This window comes from Coloeus monedula, assembly GCF_965178545.1.
Source record: "Coloeus monedula genome assembly, chromosome: 23".
NCBI classification, from domain to species: Eukaryota; Metazoa; Chordata; class Aves; order Passeriformes; family Corvidae; genus Coloeus; species Coloeus monedula.
In genome coordinates, this window is record NC_138803.1 from 6,189,834 (window position 1) to 6,205,423 (window position 15,590).

General features: G+C 50.9%; 1 protein-coding gene across 2 annotated transcripts in view; it reads right to left on the reverse strand.

Annotated features, from left to right (window-relative positions):
• Positions 1-2,798: 2,798 nt before the first annotated feature.
• PLXNA2 (plexin A2) overlaps positions 2,799-15,590 on the reverse strand; it is a 138,763-nt gene continuing 125,971 nt past the window's right edge. Inside the window, exons 27-33 of one of the 2 annotated variants that reach the window (XR_014227050.1) lie at positions 15,070-15,169; positions 12,803-12,993; positions 12,244-12,413; positions 10,379-10,591; positions 9,911-10,061; positions 7,514-9,046; positions 2,799-5,952 (exon numbers count right to left, since the gene is read on the reverse strand). Coding sequence is in view for 1 of the 2 variants with exons in the window: in XM_082296228.1 (XP_082152354.1) it covers positions 8,951-9,046; positions 9,911-10,061; positions 10,379-10,591; positions 12,244-12,413; positions 12,803-12,993; positions 15,070-15,169 (921 nt within the window). In the remaining variant the exon portion in view is untranslated. Of the gene's footprint in view, positions 9,047-9,910; positions 10,062-10,378; positions 10,592-12,243; positions 12,414-12,802; positions 12,994-15,069; positions 15,170-15,590 lie in introns of both variants that reach the window. The other variant, XM_082296228.1, reaches the window with a different exon arrangement.

A 15,590-nucleotide genomic window follows, 5' to 3' on the forward strand; every position in this document is an offset into this window, starting at 1 on the left:
TTATGAAGTGACAATAAAGCCTGAATGGTTCCCATCTTCCTAAGTATTATTTGGGAGCAAAAACAAACCCTTTGTTTTGGCATAAATATTTGTAATTTTAAGTTTAACATGAACCTCGGGGCGTACTCTTGATCTAAATAGACAGAGACAAGCTCATATTGGATTATGCTCTACATTTACTTTATATTTTGTTTTTATACTTTCACATTATTTTATGTACACTTGCCTGCACAAACCTGTCAATATACTGGAGCACAGACAAGATCTCTCTTTGGGATGATCTCTAAATTAATTAATGAGTTTTCATCACGTTGATGTCAGACATCAGTATTTTGCAGGTTCCAGGTTGACCTGGCACCTGGGGTAATGTGTTTTATATTTTATTATTATTACCTTTAAATTTTAATTAAATTATAATTTTTATAGCCCCAGCAGGCGAGGGGGTCCCCAAATGTCCCCTGGAGAGAGTCTGGAGTTGAGAGGAGGGGATTTAATGTGGGTTTCAGTGATCTGCTCCATTTTAAGCAGTGAAGTGTCCAATGACATGGAATTAAATTTCCATTACAAATGAGTTGGCCACTTAAATATAACCAGACCCTGCATAAATAAAAAGCAGGAGATTTTTGTGGCCGTTATTGCCAGTCTGAGATCACTGTCTGATTCCATCCAATTCTATGTCACCCTCTAGCTAAGCACTCGCAGAAGGGAAAAGATGCTGAAATTTAAACAGGTCGAAATTAATGCCACGACTGTATTTGATAATTGGAAGTGTCACCTCCATTAGCTCGCCCTGATAACCAGGCTGGAAAAGCCAGCACCGGGATGTCCAAAATCTGCTGCACAATCTGCAGAGTGACAGTGATTAACCAACAGGACGGTCCCACACGCTCAGAAGGTGAAATCTAAGCTGGCCAAGGGGATGCACGGGGTGGCAGCAACAAAATGGGGGATGAGGGGAAACTCCAGGATATTTTGCTGCTGTTTCAGTGCTGGGACCCCCAAACTTCCCGTGGAAGATCCAAACCTGCTCTTCTCCTGGTTCTTTCCACGCTGTGTCTGTGGCTCTTCACTGGATGTGGGGGATGATGAAGGCATCCAAGCCATCTGCATTTTATATAACCTTTTCTAAGCATCACTTGACCTTGTCAGTGCCAATAAAGCCCTGTGAAGTGCATACCAGAGAAAATGTAATTTTTAATTGAGTATCCTTATTACATCTATTAACAAGGTGCAGATGAATACAAATGACCCCACGGTCGATGCTGTCAATTCATGTTGGAATTTCTTTCTCCTTTGCTGAGCTGAAGGAGTCAATAATCTCCCAAAGGGTGCACAGGGAGTGGAGATTTCCCTGGCAGCTGCTGTCCTGCCTCCAGGGTCTTTCCTACAGCGCAGTGGCCACTGGTAAACCAGCACAGGATCAGCATCTCTGAAGGTAAAACACAAAATCCAACTCCCCCAGCCTGTAGGAAAGATCTAGGAACCTCAGTTCCTATTTCATTCTTTAACTTTAGACTTACCCAAGGCACAGGTGAAAAACAAGAGTCTTCTTTTTTATTCTCTAATTCACAAATCATGTGAAAACTCCACTCCACGTTGGGTGGTCACAGCACTGGAATGGGTCCAGGGCTTCCAGCAGCAGAGCCCGTGGGATCCATCTGGGGAGGTTAAAATCTGCTGGTTTCAAGTGGGAGTTGGCAGGATGTGGCCAAACTGCCCCCCTGAGGTCCATGTCAAGCTTTGGTCTCAGTTTGAGGGAAATAAGCTGGAATGACCTGCCTGAGGAGCAGAGTGCTGCTCTGACACGATGGATTTGCATTCCCCCTCAAACGGGAGCAGCTTCCCATCTCCCCATCAGCCCCACACTAAAACAAGCAGATTTAGAGTCAAATGTCCATAAAAACCACACCTCGGGGCAGCACTGCACTCCCTGCTGTGGCCCACGGTGTGCCAGGCCTTCCTCTTCTGGCTTAGATTTACCCTTTTAGTACCTAATTCAGAAAAGAAAAAATAAAAAAAACAACCCCTTGAGATCCTCCAGAAAAAGCAGTGAGCCCTCCTGTTCCGTATCCACGTGTTTCTTCTTTAATGCTTCCTTAAGGGTCTCCATTTTTCTGTCACTTATCATCATCCAGAGTAATTTTGGGCTGTTAGAGAAAGTTCATTGCTGTAATTGCGACCATATTGGTCATTAAAGTTGACAGACAGCTGCTGGAGAAGTCACTCGCTGATTCCTGCTACTCAGCAGATGCCTCTCAGCGTTTGCTGAGATGTTGGCTTGAATTTATGAAATGGAAGCAAAAGCGTTTCACCTCAAGGAAGGAGCATCTCAGAGAGGGGAAACGTGAAGAACTCACCCAGGCCCTTCATTTGCGGGCAGGGTTTGCTGCTCCTGCTCCAGCTGGAGCAGAAATAACTGGAATTTCACAGTCCCTAAGGGCTGCTCCTGCCTGCAGGGGCTGGGGACCCCCATCCAGCCCAGCTGCACCCCATTTTCACCATTCAGGGGTCATTTCCAGATGCTCCATCCCTGGAAGTGTCCAAGTCCAGGCTGGACAGGGCTTGGAGCAGCCTGGGACAGTGGGAGGTGTCCCTGCCCATGGCAGGGGTGGCACTGGATGGGATTTAAGGTCCCTTCCTCTGGGATTTCCACTCACCCATTTCTTGCTGCTGGGATTCAGTAAATAAATATTCCTCACACAATAAATGCCCCACAGCACATGTTGGAAAATAAGGAGCCACTCAGGAGGGCTTTTTTAACCAGTAAACTTTATTTATATATAACAACAGTACAAAGTGAGTCCTTGGCTTGCAAAATAGGAGTGTTTCATATTTACAATAGGTACACAATAATATATTAGAATAATAACAAAACCCCCTTTTATTTCCTTGGAACATTTTTAAATACTTAAACTTTCTTACATTTGCTTTTTTTTTTTTTTCCACAACACTTGTAAAAACAACAAAAAACAGACAATCATCTTAAAAAAAAATATAATACAGAACTCCAGTGTGTCAAGTATAACGGGGAGGGGAGGAGCCACGGTGGAATGGGCACAGATACAAATCAATTTCTTGTTCCTGCCAATACACAAATCCCCTAAAACTGGTGGGGGTTGGTTTGTAAGGAGAAGGGGAAGAAGAAATCAGAATCTGTTCCATGGCTGATACCTCTACATTCTGTGACGTTTCTGGGGGACTCCAGAAGCTTTAGTACCTGTACATTCCCTTCCCCTTGCTGCCTCTCCTAGCGGCCCCCAAGGTGCCATCAACACCACAGCTCATCAGTAAGAGAAGGACATTTTACTGCATTATCTCCTGAACCGTGAAATAACGTGGCAACATCAGCTCCCTTCCCTCCCCACGGCTCCACCTGTGTGTGCCCAGTCCATGGGATGGAAGCGGCAGCTGGAGAAGCTGTTGCATAAACTTCCAAGCTTATTCGAAAGAGAGGTATTAAAAATCCCAAAGGAAAGGCCATACAGGAGATCTCGTGTTTGATTTGGCAGCCTTGGGAGGCCCAGGGGGTTTGGGATATTTGGGATATTGTCCGTGCAATGGGATGGACCCTGCGGGCCTTTGGAGCCTGTTCCGCAGCGCTGCAGAAAGGTCAATTTTTCCAGGATTTTATTCCACGGTTACAAAGGAAGGAGAGGGATGGGAAACACGGGGACTAAGGGGAATCTGAAAGAACAAGCACAGGGACACTGCCATGCTCAGGGCACGGCCACACCACCTCCGGGTGCCACCTCAGCAACGTGGGCACAGACGTCCCGGTGGGACTGGAGAAGCTTTTCCAGCAAGGAGCAGTCGGGCTCTGCCATCCCCCACTGCCCCACCCTTCCACCTCCCCATCTCTGACCCCAGCACGGTCCCAGCACCCAGCAGAGCACCCCGGGGTGCAGGGCATGCACCACAGACCCCCAGCTTTCTTCCAGGAGCCAGGAAGGCACCAGGCACCACCTGCAGCTGGGGCTCTGGCTGCTGTTCCATGGCCTGCCCAGAACAGGAGCAACCACCTGAATTTTGAGGGTGAAGGGGCTTTGCACAAAGCCTTCCAGGCAATCAAAATCATTTCAAAGGCTCCCATCCTCTTCCCCTGCAAAACTAAACCAACCAAACTGCACTGAAATTGCTCAGCTCAGCGGATCGCCAGCGGCGCCTTCTCAGCGCACAAGGGCCTCTCACTCCAATTATTTCCCTGCTGAATGTCTCATGGATAAAACCAAACCATCCTGTCCGTGCAGGTGGCCTCAGAGCTGTCACCAGTGCTTTGCCCTCAGCCTCTGACCCACTGGTCTCTGGTTTTGGGTCCGGGCTGGGTGTTTTCACTGCAGACATTCACCGAGGGCAGGACTGTGCTCCGAGCTCTTCCTCGCACACAACTCTGTACAATGTCACAGCTCCCTGCGCTATTGCCTTGCAATTCCTGGTGCAAACGTGATTCTGGAGTAGGATGGCTGAAGCTCTGTGGCATTTTAATGCATCTTTGATGTCAGTTATTCACCCTCCTTGGAAAATTTTTTCTTCTCTTCAGGGCACAGTCACACGCCAACTCTCCCTGATGGCCCAGCTTATTCGAGTCAGGTCTATTTTAGTCTCGTTTAGTTTGGGGAGCTGAGTCCCTGTGACAGGTGAGCTCTGACAGTGCAGGAAACTGGATGGAGAACAGCCAGTGACAGGAGAACGTGGCTGGGCTGCTGCCAGGGAATGGGCTCGAGGCTTTGGAGCAGCACAGGGACCGTGCCAGGAGCTGCTCTGCCCTTTGCCAACCTGGCCTTCCTCATCCCTGCTGGCTCTGTGGGACTTCTGGGAATGAGGCCTTGTTTGGAGGCTGTGCCCACGGGAGGAGAGGATGCTCTGACCCTTTTTCCCCACAGACTTAAACACGCAAAGACTCCCACGAGGAGCTCAGAGCCAGCAGCGTGCCGAACGCGACCCCATTTTGCCTTTGCCCCCCACGTGCCCACCCAAACCGTTTCCCACATTGTGACATTTCTTGTGGAGTCCAGTGGAAGGTAGGAGGGAACACTGACGTGGGGATGGGCCACCAGGATTTTAAGACAGTGTGTGGAAGGCACTGCTGTGATGAAGGTCTCTGTTGGCACCGCGGCGAGTGGCTGCGCTCGCCGTCCCCAGCGTGTCACAGCCCCGAGCCCTGCGGGGAGGCACCGCTGTCCCCACGGCCACCCTTCAGGGGTAAACCTGAAATTCCACACCTGGAATGCTGCTGGGATGCAGCGAGGCCGTGGCAGCAGTTTTGTTTCTCAGTGCTGGTCCCCACGGTGGGTCCTCACTCAGCTGCAGACAGGATATCCAGGGTTTCCATGGATATCCATGCTGGATTTCACAGGGCTGGCAGCGCTTCGGCCGTGCTGATCCCTCCCGCCTCCCTTGAATCCATCCTCTATGGCAAAGTGTGGCCCACTCGCTGTCCACATCCCCCGAGCTTTGGTGGCTGCAGCTCCACAGCGGGGCCAGCCTTGCCTGCGAGTTCCACTCTCGAGTGTGGGGTTTTAATAAAGGCTTTCAAGGAGGAGAAGCGTTTGATTAGCACCTCGCTCCCCCTCGGAGTGGGTGCTTTGATAGCTCATGAGCGGAAGATTAAACGGAATTATTCAAGCGGTGACACCAGCAGAGAGATTCCGGAAAGTGACGTCTCCCACTTTGATGTCGGAATACCTGAAACGGAGTGAACTGGAGACTCCAAACACCGAGCGGCCTTGCAGGAGGAAGGGGGCAATGAGAGGGATGTGAAATCGTTTCATCTAAGGCAAGTGCCCCCTCCTGACCAAACCTCGAGTCCAGTTTGCTGCGAGTGCAATGAAAATGCCATTTTGAGATCTGAAGCTTCCTCTTCCCAAAGGAGGAATGGAAATGTCAGATGCAAGCAGGGCAAGAGATTCCCAGCTTTGCCCCAGGGAGATATGTTGCTTCAATCCATATAATTGCCTGTAAAGATCCATAATTAATGTCAACCACCGTGAGTAGATACTTGGCAATGTATTTCTAGGCCACCCTTCCAGCCAGGGCTGTGCTGTTCCCTCTGCCATCCTCCTAAAGCTTTTCCAGATGATGGAAGAGGTGGGAATTCAGTCAGAAGTGTAAGAGTTTATCGGTTTGCAAAGTGCTCCTGCTGCTTCCCCTTTTTTCTCTCTGCTCTAATCTTCCCACAGCACAGAAGATCATCTCAGTTGTCCCCTTTTCTCCTTAACATTCTCCCAGAGAATCCAGGGGGTGTTTGGGGACCTCCACTTCTGCTGAGAAAATACAGGGGAGTGGGGAATGACAAAACCTTGGCTTGCGGGGTGCTCCTGGCCACAAGGTGGAGAGCAGGAGGAGGAAAGCAGGACTAAAAGGGCTACAAAAAGCCTCTCAAAGAGAGGCAGAGAGGAGCACCCCAAGGGCTGGTGGGCAGGGACATGGTCATGAGGCCCAGGTGATGCACAGCCAGGCCTTTGCTTTGGGCTGTACTCATATTTTGTGAGTCCTGCAGAGATAACTCCCCAGACTGATATCCAGAGGTGTTTGGAAACTGTCTGGGAACTTTTTGGAGTGCTGTCTTTGGGTTTCAGAGTACCATGAGCATTTGGTGAACCCAAACCAACAATCACAGCTAGAACAGATCTGGAAATCCCTCCCTGTGAACAGTAGGAACAGAACCAGCAAAAAACTGCAGGATTTCGAAGCCTGAATCTCTGCCATGTCCTGTGGTACCTGCAGCAAAGAGCAGGCCAGCCTGGGGAGGGCTCCAGTGACATTCCCAGTGCTGGGCTCCACAGTGCCTGACCTTTAGTAGGACTTTTGCACATTATCTGCCTTAGAAATGGGATTCACTGTGCAGGAGCAGGATCCCTGCGAAGGGAACTCTTGGATAACAGGCAGTAGGAACCCCGCTCTGCCTCTCAGTCTCTGCTTCTGCCACTCTCCCCCTGTCTCAGTAAATCCAGTGCTCAGGCTGCTGTAAATGTCAAGAACTTATTGCACAAGGTTGATTATTATCATCAGTATTTTCTGCTTTTCAGAGAGACTCACAGAAGTGGATTACCAAAAGAAAGTGGACTTGGCATGGCTTTTACTGAATGGTAATTAAACCACGTTTCCTGAGTATTTCTCTACATGTTTCTCCCCTCCTCTGGTGCTGGACTGCAGGACACCAAAAGCCAGCAGCTCTCTGGGAGCCCTGCTGGGCTCCTCCAGGCAGGAATGGTGGAGGAGGGGGATGGATATGGAAATGGATTTTCCTTCGACACACACTGGCTGCAAAGGAAGGTCCCAGTCTGGTGTGACACAGCCTGGGCAGACACCAGGAATTATTTTGCTGCCATTCCCAAGCTCCTGCAGCCAACACTTGTATTTCCATTAGGCCTCCTCTCCCTGCCCTCCCCACTGCAGCCTGCACACGCATCAATATTTACTACAGAGAGAAATATTTACAGCATTCCTTCCCCTCCTGGCACTCTACAAAAGGACACACATAAGCTTTGGTGTCTTTGAAAGAAATAACACTCACAAACATTTGCCTGTCACTGGCCACAGGAACGTGTGCCGTGGGGGCCAGCAAGGAACTGAAGAGAACAACGAGACGCCAACACAGAGACACGACAGCAGAGCTGGCTGGCCCGGGGGTGCTGGTTAAGGTTTGCTCTTGCCCTGGAGCAGAGATTTCTCTCCCTTTGCCAGTGGAAATGCAAGTCCTGGCCCTGGGTGAGGCGGCAAATGCTGGCGGAGAGACCCAGAGGGAGCCTGTGCCCAAGGACTCTGCACATCCAGCAGAAAAGCAACAACAATCTGCCCTCCCAGCGTCCAGGCTTTTCAAGTATTGTCACCGTAAACATCAGGGTTTGTGGGGTTTTGCTGCGAGACATCGGAGGTGGCTGCTGGAGACCCCCAAAACCAACCCTGGAGGTGTTGGCCCAGCTCTGCCTTGGCACCTGCAGGAACCAGCAGTGGACACTGAATGGATCCCTGCCGGATCACCACGGCCATGCCGGACACTGCTGGATCCTTGCCAGATCACTGTGGCCATGCTGGACATTGCTGGACACTGCTGGACACTGCTGGATCCTTGCCAGATCACTGTGGCCATGCTGGACACTGCTGGACCACCGGCAGCCAGCGAGGTGGGATGGAGGTGGAAAAGGGAAAAGCAATGAAATTCAGATCTTCCCTCATTTGACAGTAAATGGGATTAAAAAAAAAAAATAGACATTCTATAAATACATGGATAAAGCTGGATGTCAAGACAGGTCGGATGATCTGATGGTTTTGCAGTTCAGGTAAAGTTCCTCCTAGTGCCTCTAAGTTACTCAGCCACTGGACTATTTTCAGGCTAAACTGCTATTTCACTTGTGTAAAAAGGTGTGGTGCAAACTTGTGCTCGTATTTGTTGTAAGATCCCAAAACAAAGACATTTCGGTTTTCCAGACGTTCCAGTTGGTGTGAGAGTCCGTTCGCAGAATGCCTGAGCCGTGTCCTCGGGAGGTTCTCGGGGACAGGATTCAGAGCTGCTCCTTCTTGCCAGGATTATCTCTATGGCCTCTGTGGTTTTTGCTCTATTTCTTCTTTTTTTTTCCTTTTCTTCCTTTTTTTTTTTTTTTAAAAAAAACCCCTTTAAATAAAGTTTTATTTTCTAATATACATTAAACAATTTTCATGCAAAGCAGCAGTCGTGGAGAGATCCAGACTTTCCAGGTTCCTTCTTTCCGTGTACGCTCGAAGAAATGATCCGCCTTGCTTGGACTTTGATTGAGATGTTTCATCTTCTTGTCTTCCTGCCCTTTCAGACTGGGTCCTGTATGACTTTTGAGCACAGCCAGTCCTTGGGCCAGGCTCTGCTCCCTCCAGAAGAGCCTTGGGGGGGTGTGTCCAGTGCCTTCCTTGCTTGTTCTCCCTCCAAATTCCCGAGAGTCCCTGCGATCCTCTGCCCTTTGCTGTCCGTGACCTTCCTTCAGCTCTCAAAGGACATGGCCCCAATGAGTTGCTCTACTTTGTAAGCCAAGCGCTGCCTCCGAGCCTGCTCATCCTGCTCCAGAGCCCCGATGAGCTGGGGAGGAAACAGAAAAAGGGGGAAAAAAAGAATTAGAGAGAGAAATCAGTGTGAGAGAGGGGGTGGGAGAGGTGGGTGGGCAGCGAGATATGAGCAACTTGAAGTGGGGAGGTGCGAAATCCCAATAAATGGTGAAGCAACTTGGCTGTCGTTGGTTTGTTGGACCCCTTGATACCCACCCAACAAAACCCACTCTGGTGCCTCAGACTCCACATTTCTTGTCTTGTTTAGCACGAAAGTGATGAGATTTTTCAACCCTAATGGGAAAATAGCCGTGGCGTTGTATCACAAATGGCTACACGCAGTTTGATGACAAAACCCTTCCGTTTCATGGACATAATTACAAAATCGCTCCTTCTTGCGGGGAAATGAAGGGGTGGAACAGATGGCGAGAACCTGGTTTCAAGGGATGCATTCATTAAAGGAGCTCAGGCTGCCAGGGAGCCTTTGCAAACAGGAGCCTGTGTCACGGCAATGGGGATTTGGACCACGCTGTTCCCAAAGGACACCGAGGTTTCTGGGGAGCTTCTCTGGGTCACGAATGATTTCCACTGCACTGGGTGCATGCCAGGGCCGAGGAATCCAGGTGCTCCCACAATATTTTAGCTCTCAATCCTCCTGGCGAGGATGCTACAAGTGTGGCCAAACCCAAACCCCTCTGAGCGTGAAGAGAACAGCGGGGCAGGAGCGGCGCCAGCTATGGCCGGGCTGCATCCAGGGAAGGGAGGGGAAGGAGCTCTGGAGGCAGCAGAGGGATCCCTACACAACCCAACACTGCATCTGCTCTCCCACCCACGCGCCGTGGGGCCCTATCGCCCCAGGGGACACCAGGGCCCAGGGGACAGCGCTGCCCACACGCACCTCCTCGCTGTACTTGCTGACGTAGGAGTAGATCTCGTTGAGTGCACTCAGCATGTTGAACTCCACGGCGTGCAGGCGCGACTGCTCGGCGAGGTAGGCGTTCATGTCCTGGTCGCTGATGGCCGGGAGCTTGGCGATGTCCGCGTAATACCTGCAGGAACGAGGGGTCAAGGGAGAAATGAGAAACAGGAACGCTCCAAGTGTCCCTCTTCCCCCTGGGATTTAAGCTAAGCTCTGCAGGGATAAGAACATCCTTTTGCTTTGTGTTTACATCCAGCAAAACAGGATCCTGGGCTGTAATGAGCTGAAAACAAGAGCAGCGATGCTCGGCGGGGCTGAGAAGCACCCTGCAGCATCACTGATGGTCCCCGTGCTTCCCTTCCACTCAGGATGTTCTATTCTGAGATCCATGGGGTTTCAGGCAGGACCAGAGCACCCTGCATCCACACTCCCACGTGCTGCCCTCACCTCTCCACCCAGCTCTTGTAGCTGGGGATGTCCTTGGCGTACAGCAGCTTGTTGGAGGGGGAGTCCTTGCCCAGGCGGTGCTCCGAGGTGGAGCAGGAATCCATGAAGGTCTGAGCCACCACGGAGAGGCAGGCATCCGTGATGCTGCCCTTGTGGATGTCGAACACGAACTGTGGGTTTTTGATCACGTTCACCCAGAAGCGGAGGGGGAGGCTGGGAGGGAAAGCAAGAAACAAAATGAAATGAGAAGACAAAGGCGAGGAAAGGGCACCTGCTGCAGATGGTGCTCCCAGGCAGAACACGAACGGTGGGAGGAGTAAGAGAAGAATTTAAACAGGAGCTGGGCCAAGGCCATCAAGCACCAGTTAGCCCAGTGCTGCTCAGATGGCTGGTGGTGGATCCTGCCACGCTGGGGAGCCGCTCTGGGCTCGGATCCCACACGGAGCAGTGGAGGAGATGAGGGGCAGGCTGGCTGTGCCAGGGCAGAGCTGGGCAGTTTGGGGGTACTGGGGGAGCATCTGCAGGAGGAGCCCATTAGGAGGAGCTGGTCAGAGCAGGGCTGCAGGGCAGGGTGAGCCGGGGGCAGCCCCGGCGCTAATCAGCGCTGCCCGGCGGCTCCGCGCTCTGTCACCTGCAGGAATCACAGGCTTTGTCCCCAAATCCCGGGGCCTTTGCAATCAAAGGGGAATTATTATTCCTTTTTTTCTCCAGCTGTATAGCAGGATCAAAAAAGCAGCTGCTGCTTTCTATTACCTTTCAAGTCGAAGCTCTCTCTGTCTCTCCAGCTCGCTGAAGGCTGCAGCCTTAACTCTTGCAGTGCTGCAGGAGAGCAGCTCAGCCCCAGCCCCAGCCACCCCAGCTCTCTCTTCCAAACTTCCATTTGCTGTGACCTGCTCCAGGGGCAGCCTTCTCCCATGTCCCCACCGAAATTCCCTTTGTGGGAATGCTGCAGCTCAGCTGAGGTGGGGAGAAGGAAGGCCCAGGCCTGGTAGGGTCTGGTGGCTCTGGCAGACCAAACCCTGATGGTTATTGCTTTCTTTTTTCTCGTAATTTCTTGTGATTCTACAGTTTTTATCCCAATAACTCCTTCTTCTAAGGCTTTAAATGAATTGTTTTGAGCTTCCCACTGCCTTAGCAGGGAACCAGCTTTTGCAGCCATGATGATTAAAGGCCTTTTAAACCACGAGGGACTCAGGGGAAAATACAAGGTCTTTAGGGAGCAACCATTTGTTGTGCTTTTTTTTTTCCTTTCTTGCAGAGGTGAATTTCCAACCCATGGAGGTTTTAATCCTAAAATAGCAGCAGAGGCAGAGATGTGAATGCTCCTACTATTTGGAGAGGCTGGACCCAGCTGTAGCCCATGCTGGGGCACGCAAAGCTGGCTCCTTGTCCCTGTGCCACCTCCTGCTGATGCCCAAACGCTCCAGGTGCTTTCCAAAGTGATGGGAAAGGTGCTGAGCTCTCCCCTCCCAGCCAATGCTGGCATTTGTGGCACAGCAGGGCTGTGCAGGCAGCACAGGGCAGGCACTGGAGCCCTGCTTCCCACTCACAGACCGGCTCTTTCCAAAGTCCAGCTGTGTAAATTAGGCCAGTGTCCAACTCCCACCTGGGCAGAGGACTCAGAGGTAGCCAGGCTATTCCCCTTCCCTTCCAAATGAGGACATTTTATGATTTTATGATCCTATGAACACCACACTGGCAGCCCAGCCCAGGCTCAAACCCCACTGCCACACGCCCTGGGGCAGCACAGTGTCCATCTCCCGCTCTGGGGCTTGGCTGTTCCCAGCCCTTCCCAAAACAACTCCCATGTGGTTTTTTCCCCACAATGGCTGAACACTCCTATCGGCCTCCCTGTCCCCCTTTACCAGTTGCTCTTCCAGGTGTGCCGGACGTCGGTGTCGTGGATGCCGTGCTTGTCCGCCTGCTCGTCCAGGAAGTCGAACATGTACTTGATGGCGAGGGGCAGGGCGCTGCCGCGGTGCACGGTGCTGAACAGCGTCTCGAACAGGTCGTCCACGAACTTCTGCAGCGTGCCCTGATGGGAGCATTGCAAATTAGACAACTTTGAACATTTTTTTAATGTAATTTTATTTTGTTTATTTGTTCGCCTCTGCCCAGGGTGGGGGGAACTGAAGTTTTCTCTTGAAAAGGCTCTGTTTCACCGGGGGTTTGAGAATTTCTGCGTGAGGCCTGATAGGCTTCAATCAACAAAAAGGAGATTCCCAGAGCCAGAAGATACAGAGGAGCTAAATGAACATTGACAAACATCACCCGAGTGTGAGGAAACCTGGACTTCAGAACCCCCCCAACCCCAGGAAAACCCAGCAGGGACAGCCAGCCTGGGAGCTGAGCATCACCAGGGGCTGCACGGCAGCCCTGGATGAGCCTCCCTGCGCTTCTCCCAAGTGAATTTAGCTCAGTTACCTTTGTAGCCAAGAGCCTGGTCAGGTAGATCTCTGACACCATCTTGCTGCCCCGGTCTCCTTCCTTCTGGTCGCCGTGGTCGTGGTTCTTGACCAGGTGCCAGACCTTGACGCCGCTCTCCAGGTCGGGGGTGATCATGGGGGCCCGGGAGCGGAGGCTGTCGGGGCTCCCGGTGTAGCGGAACGTGGAGTCTGGGCCAGGGCAGAGAGGCTGGTCAGGCTCGGAGCAAAACCCTTCTGCACTTCCCTCAGTGCCCCCACCATGTCTGATAACGCCCAAACCACTTGCACGGGGCTTTTTAATGCGGAAATGAAATGGAAAACCCCCGTGGTTTTGTTCCGCACATGTTCTTGCTCTGCACCGTCAAAATTCGGCATTTGCAGAAGATCTGTGTTGGTCTCCACTCCACAAAAAACCTCAGAATTGAGCTGATTTTTCTCCCAGACATGGACTTTCCTGCCCCATTCACATCCTTTCCTGGTGTGAACTCCTCATAGAGAACCACGCGAAAATCCTCTCCGAGTCCCAGCTCACACGCATTAACCCGGGCACCAACTCCTGCAGCAGCAGCGTCCTGATTCCAGGGTTTTGTAAATAATGAGGAGCTGCCCAGCACAGCCAGCACAAAGGGCAGGAGAAACTGCTGAGCTTGTCCTTGAGGCTTTCAGGAGAGCAGTGAGGACTCAAGCTGAGCATCAACAGCAGAGCCTGAGGCCAGTCCTGCAGCCTGTGCCACCCCTGGACTGAGCAGGCCCAGCCTCCTGCTGTCCCTGCAGGGAAAGGGGAGCTCAAAGGGCACCAGACAACTTCCCCTTAATTGCTCAGAAGCCATGGAGGGATGTGACACATTTATATATTTCACTTCCCAAAGAAGTCCCTCCCTGGATCCCATGCCCAGCATCTCCAGGATGAGAGACGAGGCTGAGGAGCCCAACTGTGCCTTGCTGGGTTTTTCCTCTTGCTACATTTCTTTGTTCTCTGGGATTCTCGTGTGTTTTCTCAAGTTTAGCCTTCAATTCACTGCTCACCCTCCTCGTCAAGAGTGCGGGGATCGATCATAAATCAGCTGAGGGAAATACTCAACTCATTACCAAAGTAGCTGGATTTTCATCCCTGATTAAGGCTTAGATAAATGAGTGCTCCAACTGATATAATTAAGGAGACAGACAGGGGGACAGATCAGGAAGCATCCAGTAATTCTATTTTTAAACATATCTCTGTACTGATATATAGCTGGGGAAGTAAATAAGTATCTAATTTAAATTCTGCTGGCACAATTAGAAATATTAATCTTAACATGAGCAATGATCACTCATATTGGTGCTTTGCAAAAGCTTTTCCAGCTGACAGAGATCAATGAGCACTGAGGGCTCAGGCTGTGAGACCCAGCCTTGGTTTTTCCATCACTTATGGAAATGTGGCTATGGGATGTGTTGGACACTTGTGGGCCTACACCTGGCAGGGAGAAATGCCTTTCCTCCTGGTTTTTACCTCAAGACTCCCCTGCTTTTGGCTCCTCAGAACCCTTGCTCGAACTAAAAACCAACATTATTTTGGGAGCTATAAACAAGAGGAGGAGATGGTTTTGTCAGGAGACTTTTTGCTGGTAAAACACTCTGTGAAATGAACGATAATGAAAGATCAGCACTCGAGAGATTTTGCCACTGCTGCCTTTTATGGAAGTCTATTATTACAATTATTGTGGATTTAGTGTTCCGAGCGTGCACCTGGCACCTCGCAGGCTCATTTTCTCAGGCTGCAGCATCTTCAGGGACCCTCTGGAATGTGCTGAGCCCTGCTATTATGCAAATCAGGAATTCCCAGGTGTGCACATCCCTGCACTCTGTGCTAAGATTGCCCTTCCCCATTTGTGACCCATTAGCTCAGAGCTCAGGCTCCTGCACGTGGAGAGGAAACAGGGGAAGGAATCAGGTTTTTCTGTGGTGCAGCCCTGCTCAGGGCCAAGGGGCTCAAAGATCCTTTCCTGCATCACCCATCCCCTCTGAGCCCTTGGAACCTTCCCAGGACCCACATTCCCAAAGGCTGCTCTTGTGCTTGGCACTTCCTTTTCCCTCCTCTCACCTCCTCTGGTCCTTTTGCTGTTCTCATAGCTGGAAAAGCCTTTGCAAACCAAACCAGCAGCCAAGGACATTTCCTCTGTTGATTTACATTCATTTTGGGTGGTTCTTTGGGGCAAGCTGCTGCTTTTTCCCCACCTAAATCACAGTGTTGGTCCATGAGCCATCCGTCCCCATCCCATTTCTCACCGTATCTGCTAATTGATGTCCGGGAGATGCTGGCAGAGGCAGGAATGTTGTAGGAGGAGGTTTGCTTGGGAACCAGAGCCACCACGGAGCGGTCTGACACCTGGGGAGGCAGAGCAGGAGAAGGTCAGTGGGGTTCCCTGTGCACACTGTGATCTCCAGCTGCTAATCCCGCAGATCCTGGGGAGAGGAGTCCAGGACACGCTTCCAGCCTGGCTGAGCCCTGTGCTGGGTCAGGCTACAGCAAGAGCCTGAAGGAAATGAGGGATAAATCAAAAGACGTGGTGAAGATGCTTTTGGTCGTTCTGATTTAAGATTATGCCTTACCCAATAAAAATGAGAATCTCAAGAATTGTTGTGATCCAATTAAAGTAACAATGCAGAGGGAATAAAAGGGCTGTAATAACGTTATGGGCCATAAAACATTCCTATTAAACCATTTTTTATTTTAGCAATTTTTACGAACTTTAAAAGTTTGATTTATGGCAGAGCAAGTCATAAAGCCATCTTTCAGGGTATTTAAT